Below are 20,964 nucleotides of genomic sequence, written 5' to 3'. Positions count from 1 at the left end.
TGAGGGTCAGTAGTGAGTGGCACCACAAATGTAATACAATGGAAAAAAATCATTGTAAAATAAATCATTATTCATGATTAGATACTCATTTATCTCAATAACGATTAATTGATTAATGATTATAATTACCATGACCACTTTCAGTAAGCAATTATAAAAGTAATCAATTACTGTCCGCAATAATTACTTATTACCAAACTCTAATTTTAATTAATTACACTTATAGGGTGTCGAACCACGTTTAACGTGTTAATTAGAGCCGAATGAAAGGGGTCTACAACCCCAGGCCCCATTTTCCTGGAGCCTCCATTCTTAGCCTTCCATTTATTATCCGCTCCTGGCGTTAATCTGTTTTTTTTTTTTTTTTTTAACATTATTTTAGGATTGTTGGTCAGTTCAGCATATATATAGGTCTTTTTTACCGCTTTGTATTTTGCAGCTGAAAGTTCAAGAGGCACTGAGGAAGAAGGAGCGATTTCATAAAGAACACGAAGAGGTGAGTGCAATTTAAAGTTTGAATTTACTTCCCTACATTTTTTTCATTTTAATTTACTAATGAAATTTTATTTACACGAATATGAAGGGAAGAATGTGCGAGGGAGTGTATTTAGAAAGGAATTTAATAAATTCAGGCAATAATCTTCACAATCTTTTTAAACTTATTTTTTATTGAAAGAATTTAAATAATTACACTTATTCTTTGTGTATGACAAATAAATGTTTATGAAATAAAATAACTGTAATCATATAAGAAACAGGCATATCTACAGGGTGACCCATTTTACTGTATCAACTCAATTATCTCTTGAATTATTTATTTTTCAAAAAATATTCATATAATTTTATTTTTCAAAATAAGAACGTTGAAAATAACTGGTTTCCTTAGTTTACACCATGCTGAAATATTCTTGGGACAATTTCCTTGATCGTACACGATAACTGTGAAGGAACCTATCACGATTAAACCAACCTGTGCAGCAGCTCATTTATTTCCCTCCTTCAATTCCGTAGCGCGTTCCCTGGATCATCGACAACCCTGCTCTCGTCGTTCAACCAATATTAGCTCTGGAAGCCAATGGTTTTATCCGATACAAAGCTCCCCCTGCTTTTCCAACCCTCCAATCCAAGATTCAACGAAATTCGCACAGCAAGAAATTTGCATGTGTACGACTCTTACGTCGTTCTACTTGTTCCTTCGTCTTTTTCGATCATTTCTTAACTATCCGTCTTACGCCAACACGATGCCTCTTATTATGCAAAACAGCCAGATCGAGACCGAGATCATCATAATCGTCAATGTGTATTACGATGTTATGCTATGAATTTTTTATACTGCCTCCGGCAAAACATTTTCCTTCCTCTTATTTTTCCCTAAGCTGTTTCCTTTCTATCGATTTTCTTAGGTAAAGGCGTTTGGATTATACTATGGTTATACGTGTACTAAAATTTTAAGGTTCCAAATTTTCCAAATTTCCAAATATTCGATTTTCAGAATCCGAAAAGTTTATCGTGTGCGCAAAGATTTTCATGAAAGATTATAATAGATCGAATTCTTCTTATCAAAGAAACGAGGAAAAGGAATGATCCCTTGTATTGAAATAAATTAAATTTAAAGGTAAAGTTTGATATTTTAATTGCTGGAAACTGACGATTCGATGCGTGCATACGCGAGAAAAGCTAGCCTGTCCTTTCAGAGAAATTTGAAGGTAGTGAAAGGGGTCTCCCAGAAATTGACCGAAACTGCTTGCTCTTGGCCGTAGGCTAGTCAGACAGGCAGAAAAAGACAGGAAGAAATAAAGCGGAGAGTTTCCTTTGAGGCTGCGAGCAATATGGAAATAAAGGTCGGTATCCGTGTAAAAGTTTTAGTGTCACTTCTACCTCTGTGGGTTTACTGCTCCCTAGGGATGACCCCCCCCCCCCTTTTTCTTTCCACCCTGTTCCTCCACCTTCTATTTTCTCCGCCAAACGGTTGACTTCTACTTTGCTGCACGAGAAACTGCGGGATAATCCCGTGGACGACCACCTCGTCATCGTCCTTTCCTTCTCTTCTTTTTATTATTTTTCGCTTCTTTTACCTCCTTAAAATACATACGATTAATGTAATATTATATACACAAATGTTTATTATAATTTTATCGTTTATATCGTTAAATTAATTGGCATATTTCCAGTAATTAAGCAAACAAATGCATCTCGCTTTCCAGTTAATTGACTTCACAACTTTTGCCAGAGTTTCAATAATAATGATGTAATATCACTTCTGGTAAATTAATATACGCTTTTGATCCTGTTATCAGATGAACGTTCATTCACGCTCCCGTTATTGTTCTGTTTCAGATACTAAGGGACATCCGGCAAGGTTTAATGCAACTCGGACGGGACGGACGAGGTCACCTCCCTGGAGGTAAGTACATCAAGTAGTGTAACCTCTGGCAGTTAACTACAGTCTAGCTAGTTGTCGCCTTGTCTCTCCACAATCTATATCCATCCTCCTTCCACGAACCCTTCTACTTAGTCTTCCCTCCTTGTGTGAGAACTTCTGTCAGGAGTATGCCGTGTATCTACCTTGAACAAAACGCGCACGTGCCATCCGTAGCTGAGAATCGACTCCCAAATGCCTGACAGTTCGTACGTTTCTTCACACCCTCCAGAGGCTCATTTCGAATGTTCCTCCTCTGATCCTTTCCCTCGTAGTTTTTTCACGAAATCTCATTCCCTTGGAACAGAATTATCCTGCGAACTAAGGGACCTGAAATGACTGGAATATTTGGACAAGTACCATTTTTCGGTCGTTAGGTTTACATTGAAACGGCTGGGACACGGTGTAATTCGTTGGAAATGTATAATCAGGGAGTAAGATAAGCATTCGTTAGACTTAGGCCTGGTTTACATTGGTAGGAAAATTCCGTTTACTCATGGAAATTGTATTATTATATTTACTCTAATTGTTGGTAAAGCGATGCAATATTTCAAAGGAGTGATTCCTATGAAAAGGAAAAATTTATTAACCCTCCAACCGCAGACTATAGAGAGAGCTCCAATTTTTAATGTTACTTTTATTTTCTAAATTTTGATCACGATTGACCCAGACTGTTCAAGGATGAAATTTTCATATAAGAAATTGTATCAGTTATTGTCTCGTCTAGAAGAATAAATCAGATTTGGAAAAGATCGAATAAAGTGTCTGGCATAATGTCTCGGGCACCCTTTAAATTTCGTATTACCGATTTATCACTGAGTCAGCGACTTTATTTGCGATTGCGTCGTTCAGAAAAGCAGTAGCTTTTCTACGAAGCCCCTTCTATATTCTGGCTAATCTTGTTATCGTCAACACCCATTGACTGCTTTCTCCACGACTCCCATTCCCAGTCCCTTCGTTTCATCTTGCGCCCACACGCATGTGACTGGTGATCCTCAGACAGTTCATTTCGTTCAGTCTTTCGCACCAACGATACTCGAGGTCTTCTCTCGCCTCTCAAATTACCTTAAGCCTGATTTACATTGCTGGAGTAAATGATGCAAATCATGTGACTCCATACTTTGCTCCTTTATTTTTCATTGAAGATCGTTTGGAAGCAAACGTGGTACTCCCATCATATTAAAAATAAAATATTTTTTAATTTATAGATGACACTTATATGTATGACGAAGACGCGCGTTGCGGAGGGATAGGTCCAGGTCCTGGAGGACAGCACTGGTATGACGAGCCTCCTTATGAATCAGACCCTGAAGATTTCCTTATGGGTGCGAGTGGAGGTCCAGTGCCAACTGCAACTATTCAAAATGGAAGGTAATAAAATATCATTTAAAATGGTACATTTTTATCTCTATTTTCTCCTCCAACTGAGAGTTTGGAAGCTTGAAAAATTTTCCACCCCTTCAGCCCCGTCTGCGGCAATGTAACAAGGGTCTATTGTACTACATCAAAAAGATTATACGATTTTGTAAAACTTGCTAACATGAAAAGTATTATTCTGTTTCAGAGTGTGCTTCACGTTAAATTTGAGGCCCGAGAATCGAGGAGAAGGTATCATTTCCCTTCGGACTGCCGGGGACATCAGCCTTCCACGTGATCGATCCAGAAAAGGGGCAACTTCGACGATGCGAGGACTTATTGTACCACAAGGTCACAATAACCCACCGACTATCATACCGCTTACACATTCTAGAGCCTCTCGAGAAAGCGGGGATTACGCTAGCAGTGATGTCCAGGTAAGTTCTTCCATAAATCCACCCTCAAAAAGAGATCAGATATGTCCTTATCACACGAGTGATAAGTGATGTGGAGACTGACAACTACTTTCTGATATGAGATCTTCGCTATTACACCTGAATGTCTTTATGATTAATATTGCAAATGCTCGTTCTCGAACACTTGACTAGGTTTAAACAATCCAGATAAAGTTGCAATTTTTTATTTATTATTTTCAAACTGCAGGGTGAATCTTTTTTTATTTTAATAGAATTATTGGAATAAGAAAAAATACTTTTGAATTAACTTTTTTTCATATTTTTGAATGTTTAACCCAGTTGATTCTAATGACACACCAGGTGCGTCTTGGAAAGAAATTTAGTAGATTTACTAATTTGATTATATATCTTCAGATTCACTCTATATTTATTGAATTGACACTTTCGTCGCTAATACTTGATCCACCCTGTATAATCACTAATTTGTAATTAATTATTTCATTCGTCCTATATAAGGAAGTGTAACATATGGGGTATGAGTACCAGTGACATATGGCTTCCTTTGTTTCTGTTTCCTTTATTTTTATTCGTTATATGTATATTTCCCTCCTTATCTTCTAAACAGGTGTCATAATCAATAATACTTATAAATGTATGGCACAATGTAATTTATTCAATTTTCGAAGGACAAGGTATAAACTTAAGACTGTCGACTATGTCGGTGGACATAAGTAGGAACCACGAAATTCTAGCAGATGGTTTTTACTCTGATCATCGATGATGTAACAAATCATTACTATAAACACCATCAACACTACTGTCATTTCAAACAACAACACTTTAATTAACTCTGAATCAATTATTTCTGCTACAATCTTGCCACCACCGTCGATTATTGTAATCACCAAATGTCTATGCTTACAAATCATATATGTCCCCTAAATGAAAAAGAGAAAAATCGAGGCCATTAATTTCGAAATTAACATTTCGTGATTGCCGTACGAGAGAAGTGAAATTACACAACCATGAGGTGTTGGTCTAAAAGACCGAACCGTTCGAGGATTGTGAAAAAAATCCAATTCAATCAGACCCGAAGCAATTCACTGCGATCATATGCCTTGATATAACTTTCTGTTTCCCTAATGAAACAGAAGCAGAGCCGCATACTAATCCATTTACCCGGCTGCTCGTACGCAATGCCTTTGTGGAAACTTACGTATGGGTTAGGACTATTACGCTTTTATGAGCGTATGCGTCGGGAGAACAAACATCAACATCTTCGAGCCACGGAAGCACGAGATTTCTCCAGATTAGATGCATACCCGTGCACCGGAGCGTCTGGTATTCATGAATATGGATTTTTCGTGCCAGTTAGCCTGTACGCCATCAAGGCTTTCGTTCCTACTGTGGTCTTGCCGTACCACCTTTTAACAAATCTCCATCTTTATCTCTCGAATTCTGCTCGTACATAGACAGGCAACTGTGCAAACTAACACAGTCCAGGTACAGGTGTATCTAAGCGAGCTAAACGATACGTACCTTTCTCTGTCGGATTCGCTTAACGAACCGAACGCAACGAATCGAGGTTTGCGAAATTCTGCAAATCGAGTCCTTGTTCAAATACGAACGCTTAATCGAACTTTCGTTTAACGAGAATATTCTTTAACACTCTCCGAGTCGCACCTTTCGATAGAGGTTGGAGAAAATAGGTGCGAAAATATTAGATTGCATAGAAAAAGGTCAATGATTTCGTGTCAATTTGAAACTTAAAATACGGTAAAAATGATTACGTGAACCTTTTGTTAATGTTCTATTTTTTATGAATTATTTTATTCCCTGGTTGCTACAGATTTATTATTTTATACAACAATGTGTAATCCTTCATTTACACTGGTCAAAGTACGTTTGGAATGTGATTAAACGAAGCAAAGTTTTTTTTTTTACACAACGTCGGGTTTACCGGCCACGTTTCATAAAGTTTACAGTAAATGGCTGAGAATACAACTTTCTAGAAATTTAATTCAAACTTTTGGAACGTCTACTACGCTGCTCTCAATTTCTGCTACGCCTTATAGCGTCTTATATCGCTCTACGTTATTAACAATATATCAAGAGTTTGTACATAAAGGCATACGTTCAATTCGCTAAGGAATGCTGGACTTAAAGTGTTTCTTCCAGGCATGTTTTGATGAAAATTTAATCTATCTTATCACGAGTTTCCTGTTACTATAACGTAATAGGATTCTTTCTAATCCCGTATCGTTTATTTATTTAAACCGTTATAAGAAAATAATAGAAGAATTCAATGGAGGAAATAAATGAAGAGAGACCCAGTTTTAATTTAATTTTGTATTTCATATTATTAATTACAATGATTAAAATGATATTTTATTTCGAACAAAATTCCAGACATCGAGGGAAAATGTGATCGATTTGGCGCGGAATCACCCTCAGACTTTCAGAGTCTGAAAAAAGATAAACCGATATTTTATTATATATTTATTATATGAATCCTGAAATGAAACCCAATCAGAATCACAGAAACCACTTGAAATACCATTAGTTAATGTTACTTTTTATTTTCAAAGAATTCGTAGCATGCACACATATTTTTGGGCTGATCTACGTACGTGCACGTATAGTAACTATCTTTAATATTTATGATCCACATTGTGACTTTGTTTTGCTGTTATCTCGATCTACACTACTACTATATATCCATGGTATTCTTTCCACGTTTAATTTTCATCTAGCTTATCTTTCGTAACGACTAATCACCTCTAATGGCATTACGCGCTACTAGATCGAATTTAGAGCCCGCTTATCCTTTAAATATGCGTGAATTAGAACTGTCTCTGCGAGTATCAACGTTTTAGAGCCGGAGTAGCGGCGAGGAAGGACTATCACCAAGCCAAAGCAGCGACTACGAGGAACAAGAAGAGCTTGAGAATCAACATTCGGCCGCCGTACACACAGTACGTGTCATATACAAGTTCTCCTTTCACGAGTGTCTTCCTTTCTCTCTAGTTCAGGTATGCACAGCGAGTAGTGAGGCGGGCACGGTTGCCCTGCGGGCACTGCGGCAGGCTACACTGGCTAAAAAGTTATTTAACACATTCCGGACTAAATTACATTGATGTAGCAAGTAGAAAGGTATTCCAGTACAATTAGTAAAACTTTGTGGGTCAATGATGTGATTATTAACAAAACATACTGATTTGGAATGTGTTAAAAATAAGAAAATTATTCATCAGTTTCGCCAGGTTATATAGTCTAGTCACATTCAAATGGTTGACTATATGTGACCCTCGTCATCCTATTTCTATACGTTATCTATCATTCTATTCCCATCATCTAGCGGTAGCCCTCAATTGAGCAAACCCGTGCCCGCAAGCAAGCCCGACACATGGGCATCCCGCATGGGAGACTTTGTGTGCATGCCTGCTCTAGTTATCCTCTGTGTTGTACTAGTACAGTGTCCCATGATCGTGGTTATTTCAAGTGCAATTCATACCATTAAATGTCGTGGAAAAATGCATGTTAGTTGGTTGATGGCAATGTAATATCGGTTTCAATGCTTTTTAACTCGCTATAATGCTGTAATAACTTATAATATGATTTTAATTATTTAATTCGCTAAATAATTAAAAATCAATTGGAAAAAGAAATGTGAAACCTTGTAGTATTAAAAATATTTTATTATCGTACAAAATATATGAAAAGGGTTAAACTTTGATACCTAGAGATTCTGCACGCCAGAACGAATCGAAAAGTCCTTTACCGTTTTTCGATACACAGCTTCGTTTTCAAGATATAAGGGTTTAAAAGTTGCTTTTCCAACTGCAATGGCGTCCTTGTTCGGTGCTCAAGGCGCATGCGCAGTAGATCGCGCGAGCAGACTACTGAGCGCCGTACGACCAGCGCTCAGTCTTCCATTGCTATCTCGAGAACGAAGTCTCGCATAGTAAAATGGTAAAGGACTTTTCTATTTATTTTGGCATAAAGAATATAAAAATCTAATTGTAAAGAATATAAAACCGACATTACACCACCATTATTTCAGCGTAGTCGTAATTATGTCGACTTTTAGAAAATCCGCGTGTACTTAGATCTAGAATACTTTTTTTCTTTCTTTTTGGTTAATTATCTTGTCTATCTGGTGGGGTAAGTAATCTTTTCATACTGTTGGTGGTTATCTTCACTCATCTGAAAAATCCTTAACGTTTCCACTCGTTTCCCTTGGATGATTTTTTACATGAGTGAATCTAAACTTCGAACCAATTCGGCGGTACCCAAATCAATGTGTAAAATACCGTTAGAGCCCAAATGCATGCAAGCTTTGGTCGTTAGTTGGCGTCGATCGAATAAAACTGTCTACTTTGCTGGATCGTACTGTGTAGTAACGTTTCGTTGAGAATGTACACACCAAACGCAAAAGTAGACGCTTATGTACATTATCACGAGTTATACAATCACAACACGTGCGAGTACACCACCGACAAGTCGACAATGACGTCACGCAGCCTCGAAGATGAGGTTCATCGGCTCCTCTGTGAATCTTCCACGGTCGTGCCTTACGTATAATCGTTGCATGTCCTTGAATCTTCACCGAACAATATTTCGAGTTACAGAGAAAGGTTCCAGTTTCCTTTTGTATAAATACTTTATCGATCACCTTTGCATCGATCGAGGAGCAACGCGAAACGAGAAATTTAACGCGGTGTTGACATTTTCAGTCGGAAGCTAGCGCTCTACTCGAGGGCGAAAATAGGGCGGGAATTGCAGGCAGGGCAAGAAACTTGAGGCACGATGTGCAACGCAAGATTTCGAGGCTCCGCCAGGATCGCACCTCCTCAGAGGCGTTTCCATGTAGCGCCAGCAGCGTCGAGAGCCTCCCCAGCGGCAGTGGTTCTAGCACACAAGCACTTGTGCGTGCGGGAAGCAATCACAGTTCGATATCTTGCGAAGATAGGGATGCTGTCAGTCCGAGCTCCATTGGTCCTGTGCTATGCAGAGCTAGAGCTCTGGTGGATTATACGCCTAGTCCTTACGATAAGGAAGCGTTGAAATTCAAGGTTAGACACGATATTTTTAATCGTCCTTTAACAAAAATCCCATATAAACGTTCGATCCAAAGATGCCTAATTAACTACACATTTCTTGTTAATAAATAAAAAGATACCTAGGAAGGTTTGAACGTTCGTTTCTTCTTTCTTCGAAAGTTCTTAATGCAACAAGACCCGATTGGCTCGGAATAAAGAGAAAGGCTGAAGACTCGTGCATCAATTTTTCAAATTACAAAGTGGAAGAAGTTGTCGAGGAATTTTTCACGCGTAAAGGTTCGGGCAAATTGCAAACGCGGCTTTTGTTACAGAAGGGAGACATCATCGACGTGGTGCAAATGAACAAAAGCGGTCTGTGGAAGGGTGTCTTGCACAACAGGATAGGCCACTTCAAGTTCATAAACGTCGAGATACTGAACGACAGAGTTCCAAGGCGCGGTGAACCCGAAGGGCGGGGAAAGTGGGGCCAGAGATACAGGCAGAAGCCTGGTTCCGTTCAAGAGCTCTTGCAGAGAATGAATCTTCAGGTAGAGAGCAATATCTTGCCACGGCTCGAACAAACCGATTCGCATTTGCATCGCTTCGAATGCAAAGCAGGGAAGAACTTGCTTTTATATGTTTCTTTATTTGCTGGACCTCTTCCTTTTCAACCATATACCCACCACCATCTTGTCCTGCGTACCCCTTTTATACCGCCTACAATCCGACGCAGTTCCATGGATCGTGTCGAGTTCTTCTTTTTTTTATCGACACTTTCTTCCTGTACCTTTTCCCTTCCATCTTTCTCTTCCGATTTTTTGCTTATTTGTCGGTATCTTTTTTTTTTCAATGGCGTCTATTTGGTTCTCTATAAAGGCTAATGGATTTATCAAGATTTTGTACGTAACTGCACTTGAAGAATATTTAAAATAATTTAATACAAATGTCGTTGCTTAATGGATTTTTGTTCGAGTGACAGGCATGCAAAGATTAAATTAGGTCACGTTAGCAAAGGTATAATAAAAAAACGAACGTAATATATCTTCTCAGGAACACATTCCTGTTTTCGTATTGAACGGGTACGAAGATCTCGAGCTCTTCAGGGAAATAGAGCCCTCGGATCTTGATTATCTGCGCATACATCAGCCGGAACATCGTGCCAAGATACTCACCGCTGTGCAACTATTACATGATCTTCAATGTAAGTTGTTTTTGCATTGAAATGTATTACACTTTATCTTAGGAAATTGTCTATGCGAGTCGAATGAAAAATTATCGCAAAATCATTTATCTTCTACAAGATGAAACAATTTTATAATATCGCAACGGATACGATAGAAATGGGTTCCTCTTATTAACATCAGGATTAATCCGATAGCAATCAGGCGGCAATAAAGAGAATTTCTGAAATATTAAGAATCCCAAATTATAAAGTGAGTATCTGTTCTGTCCAACAGCCGGAAGCGAGGGAGACTTAGCGTCAAGCTCGGAGGGCGACGAGGTGAATCGACTGGTGTTAACATCTGGCCAGACATCCGGCCATTGTTCACCGTTTAATCGTCGCCAGTTCCCACGGGATTCTGGATGTTACGACGCCCACAAGAATCTCACTGGTCGACGGACCGTGAGCCCAGAATCTTCAACGGCCACCAAACTGTCCAGGGAGAACAACCTGGACGTAGCGGCGCCGGCGAAAAACGTGACCGGTGTCAACACCGATGGTAGCCAAGGTTCCGATAACAAAGACGACTTCCATCCGAACATACCCATCAGTTACAACGTCGTTCCCGGTCAGAAGGAAGGTCAATTCGACAAATCGCCGTTGCTCCGCGGAGGGAACGTTCGGTTCATCGCGAAGAGGGGCAACTTTGGCGAGACAGTGGTGATCGAGGATACTTGTGAAAGCGGACAAAAGGTCGGCGGTATGGTAAAGTACGTAGTTGGAAGTAACGACCTTGGCCTCGAAGGTACCGGCACGGTAACCGGTCTCGGTCAGAGAAGTTGCCTCAGCGAGAAATCCAGCGATTCCGGTGTCAGTTCATCGAGTATCAGCTCGGCGCCTCCGCTAAGAGACAAAGTTCTTGCGAACGTCGCCTCGGATTCACCTGCTAAGAACTTTGGTAATTTCACCAAGGCGTCGCCGACCTCTCAGCCAGCTAATAAGAGTCAGAGCAGCGATGCTAGTTACCAGTGAGAAACAATATCAGTGACGTGCTTAACGAAATTCAGGAAAATCTCGGCAACCCTTACCTTTGCGTTCCATCCTCTTTTCGTTATTCTTCTACTTTGATCGTAAGTATCTTGAATTTTCTTTTGATCCTTCGACACCGAGTCCGGTTGGACTGACGATGGGTTAGGTGTTTCGTACCAGGACAACGATCGAAATTCTTTGCAGCAATGGGTAACGTAGGATATCATTCAGGAACCAAGTAAAACGAAAGCAATAAACATTTATGAATTAATTAAACTTGGTATTTTTGCAGTAATTAATATTCGTGCTTGAATGTATGAAATGTTCCAAATTGTGAATACTTTGTAGACAGAATGTAAGATTGCTTTTGTTTATCGTTTCATCAGATGCAAGAAAAAGAATGGCATCTTAAAGTACGTGGAATCAAAAGGAATATAACGAGGTGCCTTGCCATCCTTTGTTGCCTTAACGATTCTTTCTCCTCGTTAGTCTATAACCAAAAGTATGCTGCTACCTGTTCTTTAGCGAGAATTCCAACTTCATTTCTCTCATCTGAAATCGGTCTTGTACTTCATTATTCTTGTCCTGAATTTTTTACGAATCGCGGTAAAAGAGGTACAAAGAAAAAGAATAAAAATTTTTTTTGTTTTCTTTTTTTGAGCAGTTTTAACGAGGATGTAAGCAAAGTTTCTCGACTTTTGTACTGTGTACGAATTGAAAGAATTCCATTGAAGAGAAAAAAGGAATATGTAAATCACGGTCATTTCATGATCTCGTCTATCGTTTTCAACGCTCGTGTAATTAATGATAATAATAATATGTGATAAGGTAGTATATACGCCTGCATAACGTGTAAATAGATTAACAATTAACGAAAATACAATCACGTTCGTGGTTTATTGCAAAAGACGTTTAACGAAAATAATTGGGGAAAAAAGACTCGTTGAACCGTCAATTTAATTTGATACAAGACTTGATCAGCTGTTCGATCGTTCTCCAAGATGGCTGATTTTTAGACCAGTAATTCGTAGACTAAAGACTGCCAACGCTATTGATACTTTTCTCTTGACGAGGAGAAATAATTCATTTTTTTACTCTTGTATGTTTTTGCTACGTTTAGCTCTAATTTACTCCGATAATACGAGAGGGATTTATGTGGCGAACGATTTAGTTAAGTCGTAGATTGCATATAAATAAATAGATATGTATAATGGAGAAGTAAAAAAATGATACGTGTTCGAAGTCCGTAAAAATAAATGATGTAGATATTCAATTGATTAGGTATTAAAATTAAAAGCAATTAATTTGAGTGACATCGAGACCATGCAATAATTATTCTATTTCTTATTAATTTCAAATCATAGACACCACTCTTTAACTTTCGGACGGCGGACCATGGAGAGAGTCCCAATTTTAATTTTTTTAAATTAGCATCGTAGGCGAATTTACCACCCTTCTGTGAACGTATACAATTTTTTCCAAAATTGTAGAAAATAATAATTTGCCCCGTCCGAAAGTCAAGTCAAGTTAGATCTTCCTCCCCTAATCTCACCTGCTCCACCTGAGACATAGCCAAGAAAAATAATAAAAATCCTTATGCACTCAACAAGAATCGCTTTTCTCCTTCTTTTTTTTTCACATAAATATTTAATATTGTTAGTACACAATCGACAATCCCCATCATCGATGCAACTTAGTTCTTCGACATGATGGTTACCTGTACATGTGTATATTGAAACCATACCGGATGAAACGTTGAAAGTTACAAAGTTTTCGTATGTATATACAGCACTCATAGAAACATAACGATGTTTTATATTGACCCAATCTTTGCCAAAACTTTAGACTATAAATATATATATATATATAAATATAAATATGTTATATATCAAATCGTTGGATCTTATGTACATCTTTTGTATAGTGTAAAATGATGGACGAATAATGGATTGAACGAGATCAGAAATGAAACAGATTAAAGACTTACATGTACCATGGATACGATTATCAAAATCTCTATATATCTCAATACTGTAAATAAAATATACGTAAAAATGTTTAAGAAACAATTTGATTATTATGGAGGACAGCCGGAGACTGACAAGTAAATGTTAGAGATCTTATAGAATTTAACATGCATGTTTATCTTCTTCATTACTATCAATTTACAAGTAGTTTCACAACCGACGAATAAAGTATTGATTATATATAGAAATTTTATAGAAGTGTAAAAAGAAAAAAAAAAGAAGTTTCATCCATGATTTTCAGTTGAAATAATTTTGAACATGCTGCTTTTATAATAATGGTTCTTTTATTAGATTGACAGCTGAATTTGCAATCTTTTTATGCATTTTATTTAAAAATTTTATTGCAACGGGATCAAAAAATTACTGCAAGGATTCTATAATTGTCAATTTAGTTGCCAATCTAATATTATAAAGGGTGTTAACAGATTGTTAATTAATAAAGGGTTAATAGTACTCATACATACAAATAGAAATCTTTTAACATCGTTAAATAAGAAAATGGCAAATTTTTATTTTTGAATTTTCAAGAATTCTATTAGCTTGAAATTTTCATTTTAATTACCCCTTGTACGACTAATGCTGGATCAATTAAGACTTAGCCTTACATATGTCTTACATGACACTATAATAATGAAAAAAGAAACAATAGATAATAAAATAAATGCCTGAAGATGTGTACAAAAGAAAATTTGATTAATAAGTCATGTTTGACCCAGCACCCACCGTACTAATTAATAATTCATTAACACCCCATGTACCTAATTCAATTTTTCAGTTTTACGTTGCAATTAAACGGGTTATCGAAAAGTTTGACACGTTTCTTTGCAAAGTACATTCGCGAGATGAAATGTTTATTACTTCATAAACACGAATTACTATAATGGTATAGTTTATCCGTTCCATTGAGAGAAATATTATGCGTAGAGATTGAATCAAGAGAAAGAAGATTGAAAATTAAGAGGGAGCGAATGAAGATATTAATTAGTAAGGAATTTTGTGGTGAGAATACGAATAGACGCAATACAAATGATCGTATTAGTTGAAGCATATAGCGTTTAATGTAAAAAAAAAATAATAATAAAAAAAAAGATCAAATTCATTTATGAGAGTAGGTACAGTGAATCATAATCGAAATAAGTAATTTGAGGAAAAAAAGACGTCTGATGGTAAAGAGGTTTATTAAATATGTATGCCCGCGCGTGGGAAATGGACGATCCGTTTACCGGAAGTGGCCATCTCGAGGAGAAGTACGAAGGCGTCTGAATCGCTGATAGTGAAAATACAAAATATAAAAAAATGATTAAGCGTTTACTTAGCGGTCTAGTCCATTTTTTCTTGCAAAGTTTAATGCGATACATAATTGTAAATAAAAAAAAGTAAGGGGATAATAATAAAACAAAATAATAACAGGACTAGAAGATATGCAATCGCGTCAACGTGAGTTGCTAAAACCTTTTTATAAACTGATTTTGTATTTATTAATTAATTGCGGTTTTTTATAGAGGTAACGAATCCGTAATTCTTATCGCCTCTCAGTTCTCGTATGGTTTCCGACGACAAATGTTAATTTATTGACTGTGAATAGAAATAAATGATTGAAAGAATCAACATCAAAGGCCACCTTTTCCTCCTCTCGTTTCCAAGCTTTTGTTCAGATTTTTCACGGTAGGTATATTGAACACGCTCGATGTCATTTGTGTAACTTTTAAAATGGTGGGGGAAGACCAGTCCATATATATTTTTTAATAAAAATTTCAATATTTTTCTTTCGTACAATCAGTTATTTGATTCTCTATGAATCTAGCTGAAATAATGAAAACGAGGAAGCGTTGAGTATGTTCTTTAGAAGAATTTAAAAAAGCAAAAGTGCCAAACTAGGTCGCAAATGAAAAGCTAGATAATTATGAATGGAAGAGACACGGAAGTTAATCAGAAGTAATTTAGTCCCCCATCGCTGTTTCCATTCATTATTCAGACGCGTTATGAAAAAAACGTTTCTCAAATTATACGTGTGAGCTTTCAGCGATGCTGACAAAAAAAATGCAGAAAATACGTTGTCAGAGTGCATGGTTCTTTTTTTTTTTTTTTTTTTTTTTTGAATGGAAGCTCGTTCACCGAAAAGTGTGCCATAAAAGGGATGCTCGTCAGACGAATGAACTTTCAAAGAAAGTGCGATAAAAAGCATTTTAGCAATGCATGTAAATGTACCCTCCGAGGATCATTCCGAATGGTTACGACATGTACGTGTCTATCTGTAACCTTTTATTTGAACCCGTTCCTTAAGAGAAAGAGCTCGAGTTACTTTCAGCAAGGTAGATTATGACGGTAATAACTCGGCAAGTTTCCACTGGTACCAGCCAAAGTACTGTAAGTAAAAATCCATAGGGGTTGAAATCCAATTTAACTTTTTAAATCACCGAGAATGAAATTACAATGATCTGCGAAGATATGTCAACTCTTCTTCATAAGGGAGGCTGCCAGCCTCTGGTTCCATTTTATGCCCTTCGTTTATTATGTCAAAAAAATTATAATTTTGCAAATTTTTAACCCAGTTATTGCTAAAATGAATCTTCTTCTGTTAAATTTTATTTACGAGGTGGCCTCCGAAAATTGGAAGAAAATTTCTATTTTAAGAAAATCGCCTTATAAATTATATTTCATAACGTCAATTGAGGTAAGGGCTTCCTTCTTTACCTAAAACGCAACCCTTCGTCTTGTATGGAGTCTCACGTAGATTTCATAGCCTCAGGGGCGTATTGTCGGATTGATCGGCCTTTCAAAATCTTCTTTCGACACCGCTTGACTTCATTCAGCTTGAAAAATGTGTGCGGTTTATCCGTATTGAACGAGACAGGCGGACGGAAATCCCGTTACAAATCTCTGCACTCTATTCACGAGGATTCGATTGCCGATATTACGTGGTCCCTTTATTGCATCAAACTTCAGGCCTTTACTTAATAAAAAGCCGACCAAAAAGATCCCTGGTATTTTATCAAGTACTTTAACGAAAAATGTAATCCACTTCTAATTTAGCGAATTAATCTTCATTCCTTGGATTTTTTACCAAAAAGCCATCGTGTAGTTGAATCGTCCAGATAGCCACCATGATGGACATAATTCTTCTATGGATGATGATCCTCGGGTTAAATCTCCTATAGTGGATAATGGGTCAAAAATCACCCTTAAATCAGGATTATATATACTGCAATAATTGGTAGTGGAATTTTGAAATTTTAGGATTTTAGAATCTTAGAATTTTAGAATTTGTAAATTTTTGAATCTTGGAATTCTGAAATTATAGAACGAGGAATCGAATTTGCTGAAAAAGAAAATAATCGCAACAATAGTACTTCTTGCAATGACGCGATGTTTTACTATTCTTTCATTTTTATAGAGCTGACCAATGTCCCGCAATAATATCTTTGGCTACTCTTCCTTGAAATCACTATCGGTTGATCTTCCCCTTTTTCGATCATTCGACGACACCGGAAAGAAACGTCTGAGTAGATCCGTAGGAGGATTGGTCTGGTTACGAGATGGAATATTGCGTGTTCCAACGATCTTCTCTCTTTCCTAAACGTTTTTCTCCTCGAGGACGATTTTGTCCCGCAAAATGGTATAAGGCTTTGGCCTCCTCCGTAACTTCTTCCTTCCTTTCATCCTTCTTTTCGCCATAACGATCCCTTTGATGTTGCTGAAGCACACGTGGAAATCCATCAGTCGGGAATACGTAGAATAACTGAAAATTGTTCAGAAGGGAAGTAAATCGTCGATTCACCTGTTTCTCCTAACACAACCTCATTAAAAATATTTTTTCTCCAACTTTTATTTTTAATACACTATCGTACGAAAAGGTTTCTAGTAACGGAAGAAACAAAAATGAGCTTGCAGTTCCTTTGAATGTGCAAACTTTTGTACATTTTAGTACAGCGTATTAAAAATTTAGGATTCTTGTCTTATACTCCTGTCCCTTGAGAGAGTTCAGCTAATGACACCATTAACGATGAAGACCAGACAAACACTTTGAAAACTGTCTCCAGAATCTTAAGAACTCACGTTCTCTTGCAATTACAGAAAACAACAAAGTTTAACAATATTTTTTTTTTTAGTATTGTTACAATACTCTTAAATTAAATTTGATTAAATTAATTAATTATGAAATAATGAAAATGAAAGAAAGGATCTTTCGCAAAGGAAAAATAAAGTGTTTAATAAAGTACGAGAAACCGTTGATTACCTACGCTTCTAACTTTTCCGTCATCTCGCAGGATGTATTACAAATCCTAATTTGACGGAAGTTACGTGTTGACGAGGAAAAGTTACGGTGTTTCTTCTTTGGAGAAGTCATTCGTTATACAGCCGGACGTTAAGACGCGAGAAATGATGGTGGTCCGAGGATACCGCCACTCGATCAGTATTTTCCTTTAGCGTTGTCACTTTTAAAATTGCCTTTAAATCGTATTAAAATCTCGGGACCATCAATTTTAATATATATAACGCGTTTAAACAAAACTTTAGTATATTTTTAAAAATAGCTTGTTTCTCGTGTTACGACGATCCGGTGGCTGGTCATTCGTGTTCAAAGAGTGAATTGGGTGTTCTAATAAATTTTCCAGGGGTTTCATAAAATCAGCCATAACGTGGCAAGCGCCGTTATCATTTTATTTACAGGATTATTTCTTTAGCAGTAGCTACTACAGCAAGATTTAGCGGTCTTTGGAAAGAGCAGCTTTTAAACTCCACATAAATCCATCTGGCACATTCATTCGTTTTAAACTGCGCAAAAGACCGCAAGACATTGCAATCCATTTAGCTCAGCCCACTTTCTGGAATTACGTTGGAAGAACGCGGGTACTAGCTTGTGTACACGGCAAAAAATTGCTTGCTGAAACGAAGAAATACTTTCAGCGGAAATATGTAAAGACACTTCACGCTGATAATGGCATTGAACGTTGCTGAATAGTCATATAGAGAATCGCTGCTTCTAGACGTAGCTCGATATGATCAGACAGCAGATAATATTTATGAATTTTTTATTTTTAATATGTATTATTAAATCTACGAGGTATGAGACACCTTACAGTTCTAAAATAATTAGAGATCACAGTGGTAATTTAATTATTTATTTCACGCGTAACATTGGCAATGATCATTAGGGTAATTAGGACTCCTTTTGGGGCGAGTTAAGTTTTTTAGAAACTTATAAATTTAGAAATGCGTGATACATTTAGTTCCCATCGGTAAATCTTTCTGAAAATCACTAACGGTTTCTATTTATGTAGGAACTTTCTTTATTCGTTCTTATTTGACTACAGAGGCCTGGCAGTATTCAAATTCTTCGTAGCAGTCGAACGAATCAGAGGTGATTGGTGTAGAATTCTCAAGCTGGAAGCCATTTGAATGGACTTCGTTCCTTCGGATTCACCCGTTTTCTCGATTTTCCCTATGTTCCTTGCTTCCCCTTACTTCTTGAGGTATTGAAAACGTGGTTACACTGAAAAGCATCTTTCCTTTAGACGGAGAAGCTTAAGACACGAGGAAACAAGAAAGGAATTTCTAAGACAGTTCCACATAAAATACACACTGCTTCGAAAATCTCGGTGGAATTATTTTCATGATTTACAATTATATTTCATCGAGTTGTTATAAACAAAAGTTTCATATAATTGTAGAATTTTTATTATCCCCTTAATTTATTTTCAGAGGAAACAGTATTATTGGTTTCATTTTATTCCTCCCTACGAGGAAGTCCCTCACCTTTAATTTCAAATATTTTTTAAATTTATAAATTTAAATAGTTATTTATAGGTGCTATGTAAATTTACATAGTTCGCCGTCTACTTGCATACTCAAAGGCAGAATCCTGTGAAACTTCGAGTAACCACATCTTGTTGAGTAACGATTGTTCAGCTCAGTTTGCAAGCTACAACTCCATCCTTGATAATTAGTCAAGTTAAGGTAACTTCGACGATCGCCAAGTGTCCTTTTTCAATATTATCGACTATGCTCTTGGGACAATAAGAAGAGGTCGAGATACACAGAGAGCAGAATAGTTATTTTAAGTTGTCGAAGAAATTCCATAAGACATTTACAAGGTAAGCAAAATGATTAAAGTTTCAGATTCAATTAAGACTTCTAATTTCCTAATTTTCTCTACAATTTGAATAGATAGAAATACCTAGTAAAATAGATATTTAATAGCATTGCAATTTGGCAACAAGTACATCCTTCGCACCTTCCACAATTCTCTTCTCCTGCATTTGGCAAAGATTCCAAAAGCGTATCTTTCCCTTCTTTCTTGCGGTTTAATGAAAAATTACTAGCAGTTGTGGTGCACGAAACTGGCGACAGCAGAATGGAACAGACGAATGTGATTAATGGTCGGGTAAATTAGCAGAAGCCATCAGTTCGTGTTTCTTTTGCGAGTTCCTGCAACGACTCTCAATGGGGCTGTTAGAGAAAAAGAAGTGTAAGCTATCCGAAAATACGAATTCTCGTGTGCCGAAAATATATAGTATACAGGCATATTAGGTACCTTTCAATATTTCAAGCCACTGCTTTACTTACTATAATTATATAAGATTAGGAATTACTAATTAAAAATAATATGAATAAATAGTAATATTGCAGGTAAAAATTATCAACAATTTAAATATCATCAGAAGTTCTAAGATGGAATAATATGGCACTTAAGGCTGCTTAATTAAGGTTTATCACAACCTACCACATTAATTAAATTAAATTTAATTTTATTCCTTTAGATATCATCTTTCTAATAAATGGAAATCTTTCTTTTTTAAATTCCATCCAACTCAAGTACCAATCCACCCAACTCCTCCCTTGCCATTCAAGCGTTAAACGGACCTATTTCAATGACCATTTTTAACAGTTTTCTATCTAAGCAATTCCCATAACTCTCATCGAAGGTGTAACTACCTCGAATCCTCTTCGGAAAAATATTCGTAAATCGTTTTCGATTGGCGAACACAACAGACCGATAAACCTTCGACAGAACAGTTAGCTGTTAGAGGAGGTGTAGGTAGGAGGAAGCAAAGAATTCCCCGGGGCACTCGGAATCACCGCGTTAATTCTGAGGTGTCTGAAAGTGGCTGAGCCAGGCTTACGGTTGCGCGTACCTATTCTATACAGGTAACGATCATTCTATGTATGTATGGAAGATGGTGTATGATGCGATACTGTGTTGGTAGGGGATGATGTCGGTAAGCATACAAGAGGTTAGAAACGACGAGACGGAGAACCCTTCTCGTCTGAATGCCGCGATGCTTGAGTCAGCGTTGCACTTCGCCTCCCCTGTCTCACACTTGGCGAATTACCACTGCAATTCATTGTTTAAGCCGGGACAATAACACGAACGGTTTATTGATCGATATATCCCGAATGTTTCTAATACCTGCCCCGACACCTTTTGTCCTGACCACATTCTCTATTGACCTTTCCTCGTCTCAGATTTAACCCCTTCAGCACGATAAATCCATAGATTCATTATGGTAAT

General features: G+C 37.1%; 1 protein-coding gene across 6 annotated transcripts in view; it reads left to right on the top strand.

The window, feature by feature from the left end:
• LOC114873909 (SAM and SH3 domain-containing protein 1-like) overlaps window positions 1-14,988 on the top strand; it is a 171,521-nt gene extending 156,533 nt beyond the window's left edge. For 2 of the 6 annotated variants that reach the window (XM_046287760.1, XM_046287761.1), the window contains exons 7-16: window positions 440-496; window positions 1,761-1,841; window positions 2,338-2,404; window positions 3,628-3,790; window positions 3,984-4,212; window positions 7,068-7,223; window positions 8,928-9,266; window positions 9,566-9,781; window positions 10,284-10,434; window positions 10,691-14,988. In XM_046287760.1, the coding sequence (XP_046143716.1) occupies window positions 440-496; window positions 1,761-1,841; window positions 2,338-2,404; window positions 3,628-3,790; window positions 3,984-4,212; window positions 7,068-7,223; window positions 8,928-9,266; window positions 9,566-9,781; window positions 10,284-10,434; window positions 10,691-11,427 (2,196 nt within the window). In that variant the 3' untranslated portion in view covers window positions 11,428-14,988. The remainder of the gene's footprint in view (window positions 1-439; window positions 497-1,760; window positions 1,842-2,337; window positions 2,405-3,627; window positions 3,791-3,983; window positions 4,213-7,067; window positions 7,224-8,927; window positions 9,267-9,565; window positions 9,782-10,283; window positions 10,435-10,690) is intronic. The other 4 variants (XM_029182692.2, XM_029182694.2, XM_029182693.2 and 1 more) reach the window with 4 other exon arrangements.
• The last annotated feature ends 5,976 nt before the right edge of the window (window positions 14,989-20,964 follow it).

The sequence above is a fragment of the Osmia bicornis genome, chromosome 11 (assembly GCF_907164935.1).
Source record: "Osmia bicornis bicornis chromosome 11, iOsmBic2.1, whole genome shotgun sequence".
NCBI classification, from domain to species: domain Eukaryota; kingdom Metazoa; phylum Arthropoda; class Insecta; order Hymenoptera; family Megachilidae; genus Osmia; species Osmia bicornis.
The sequence above is the reverse complement of the archived record's forward strand: the minus strand, read 5'-3'. Positions and strand labels throughout refer to the sequence as shown.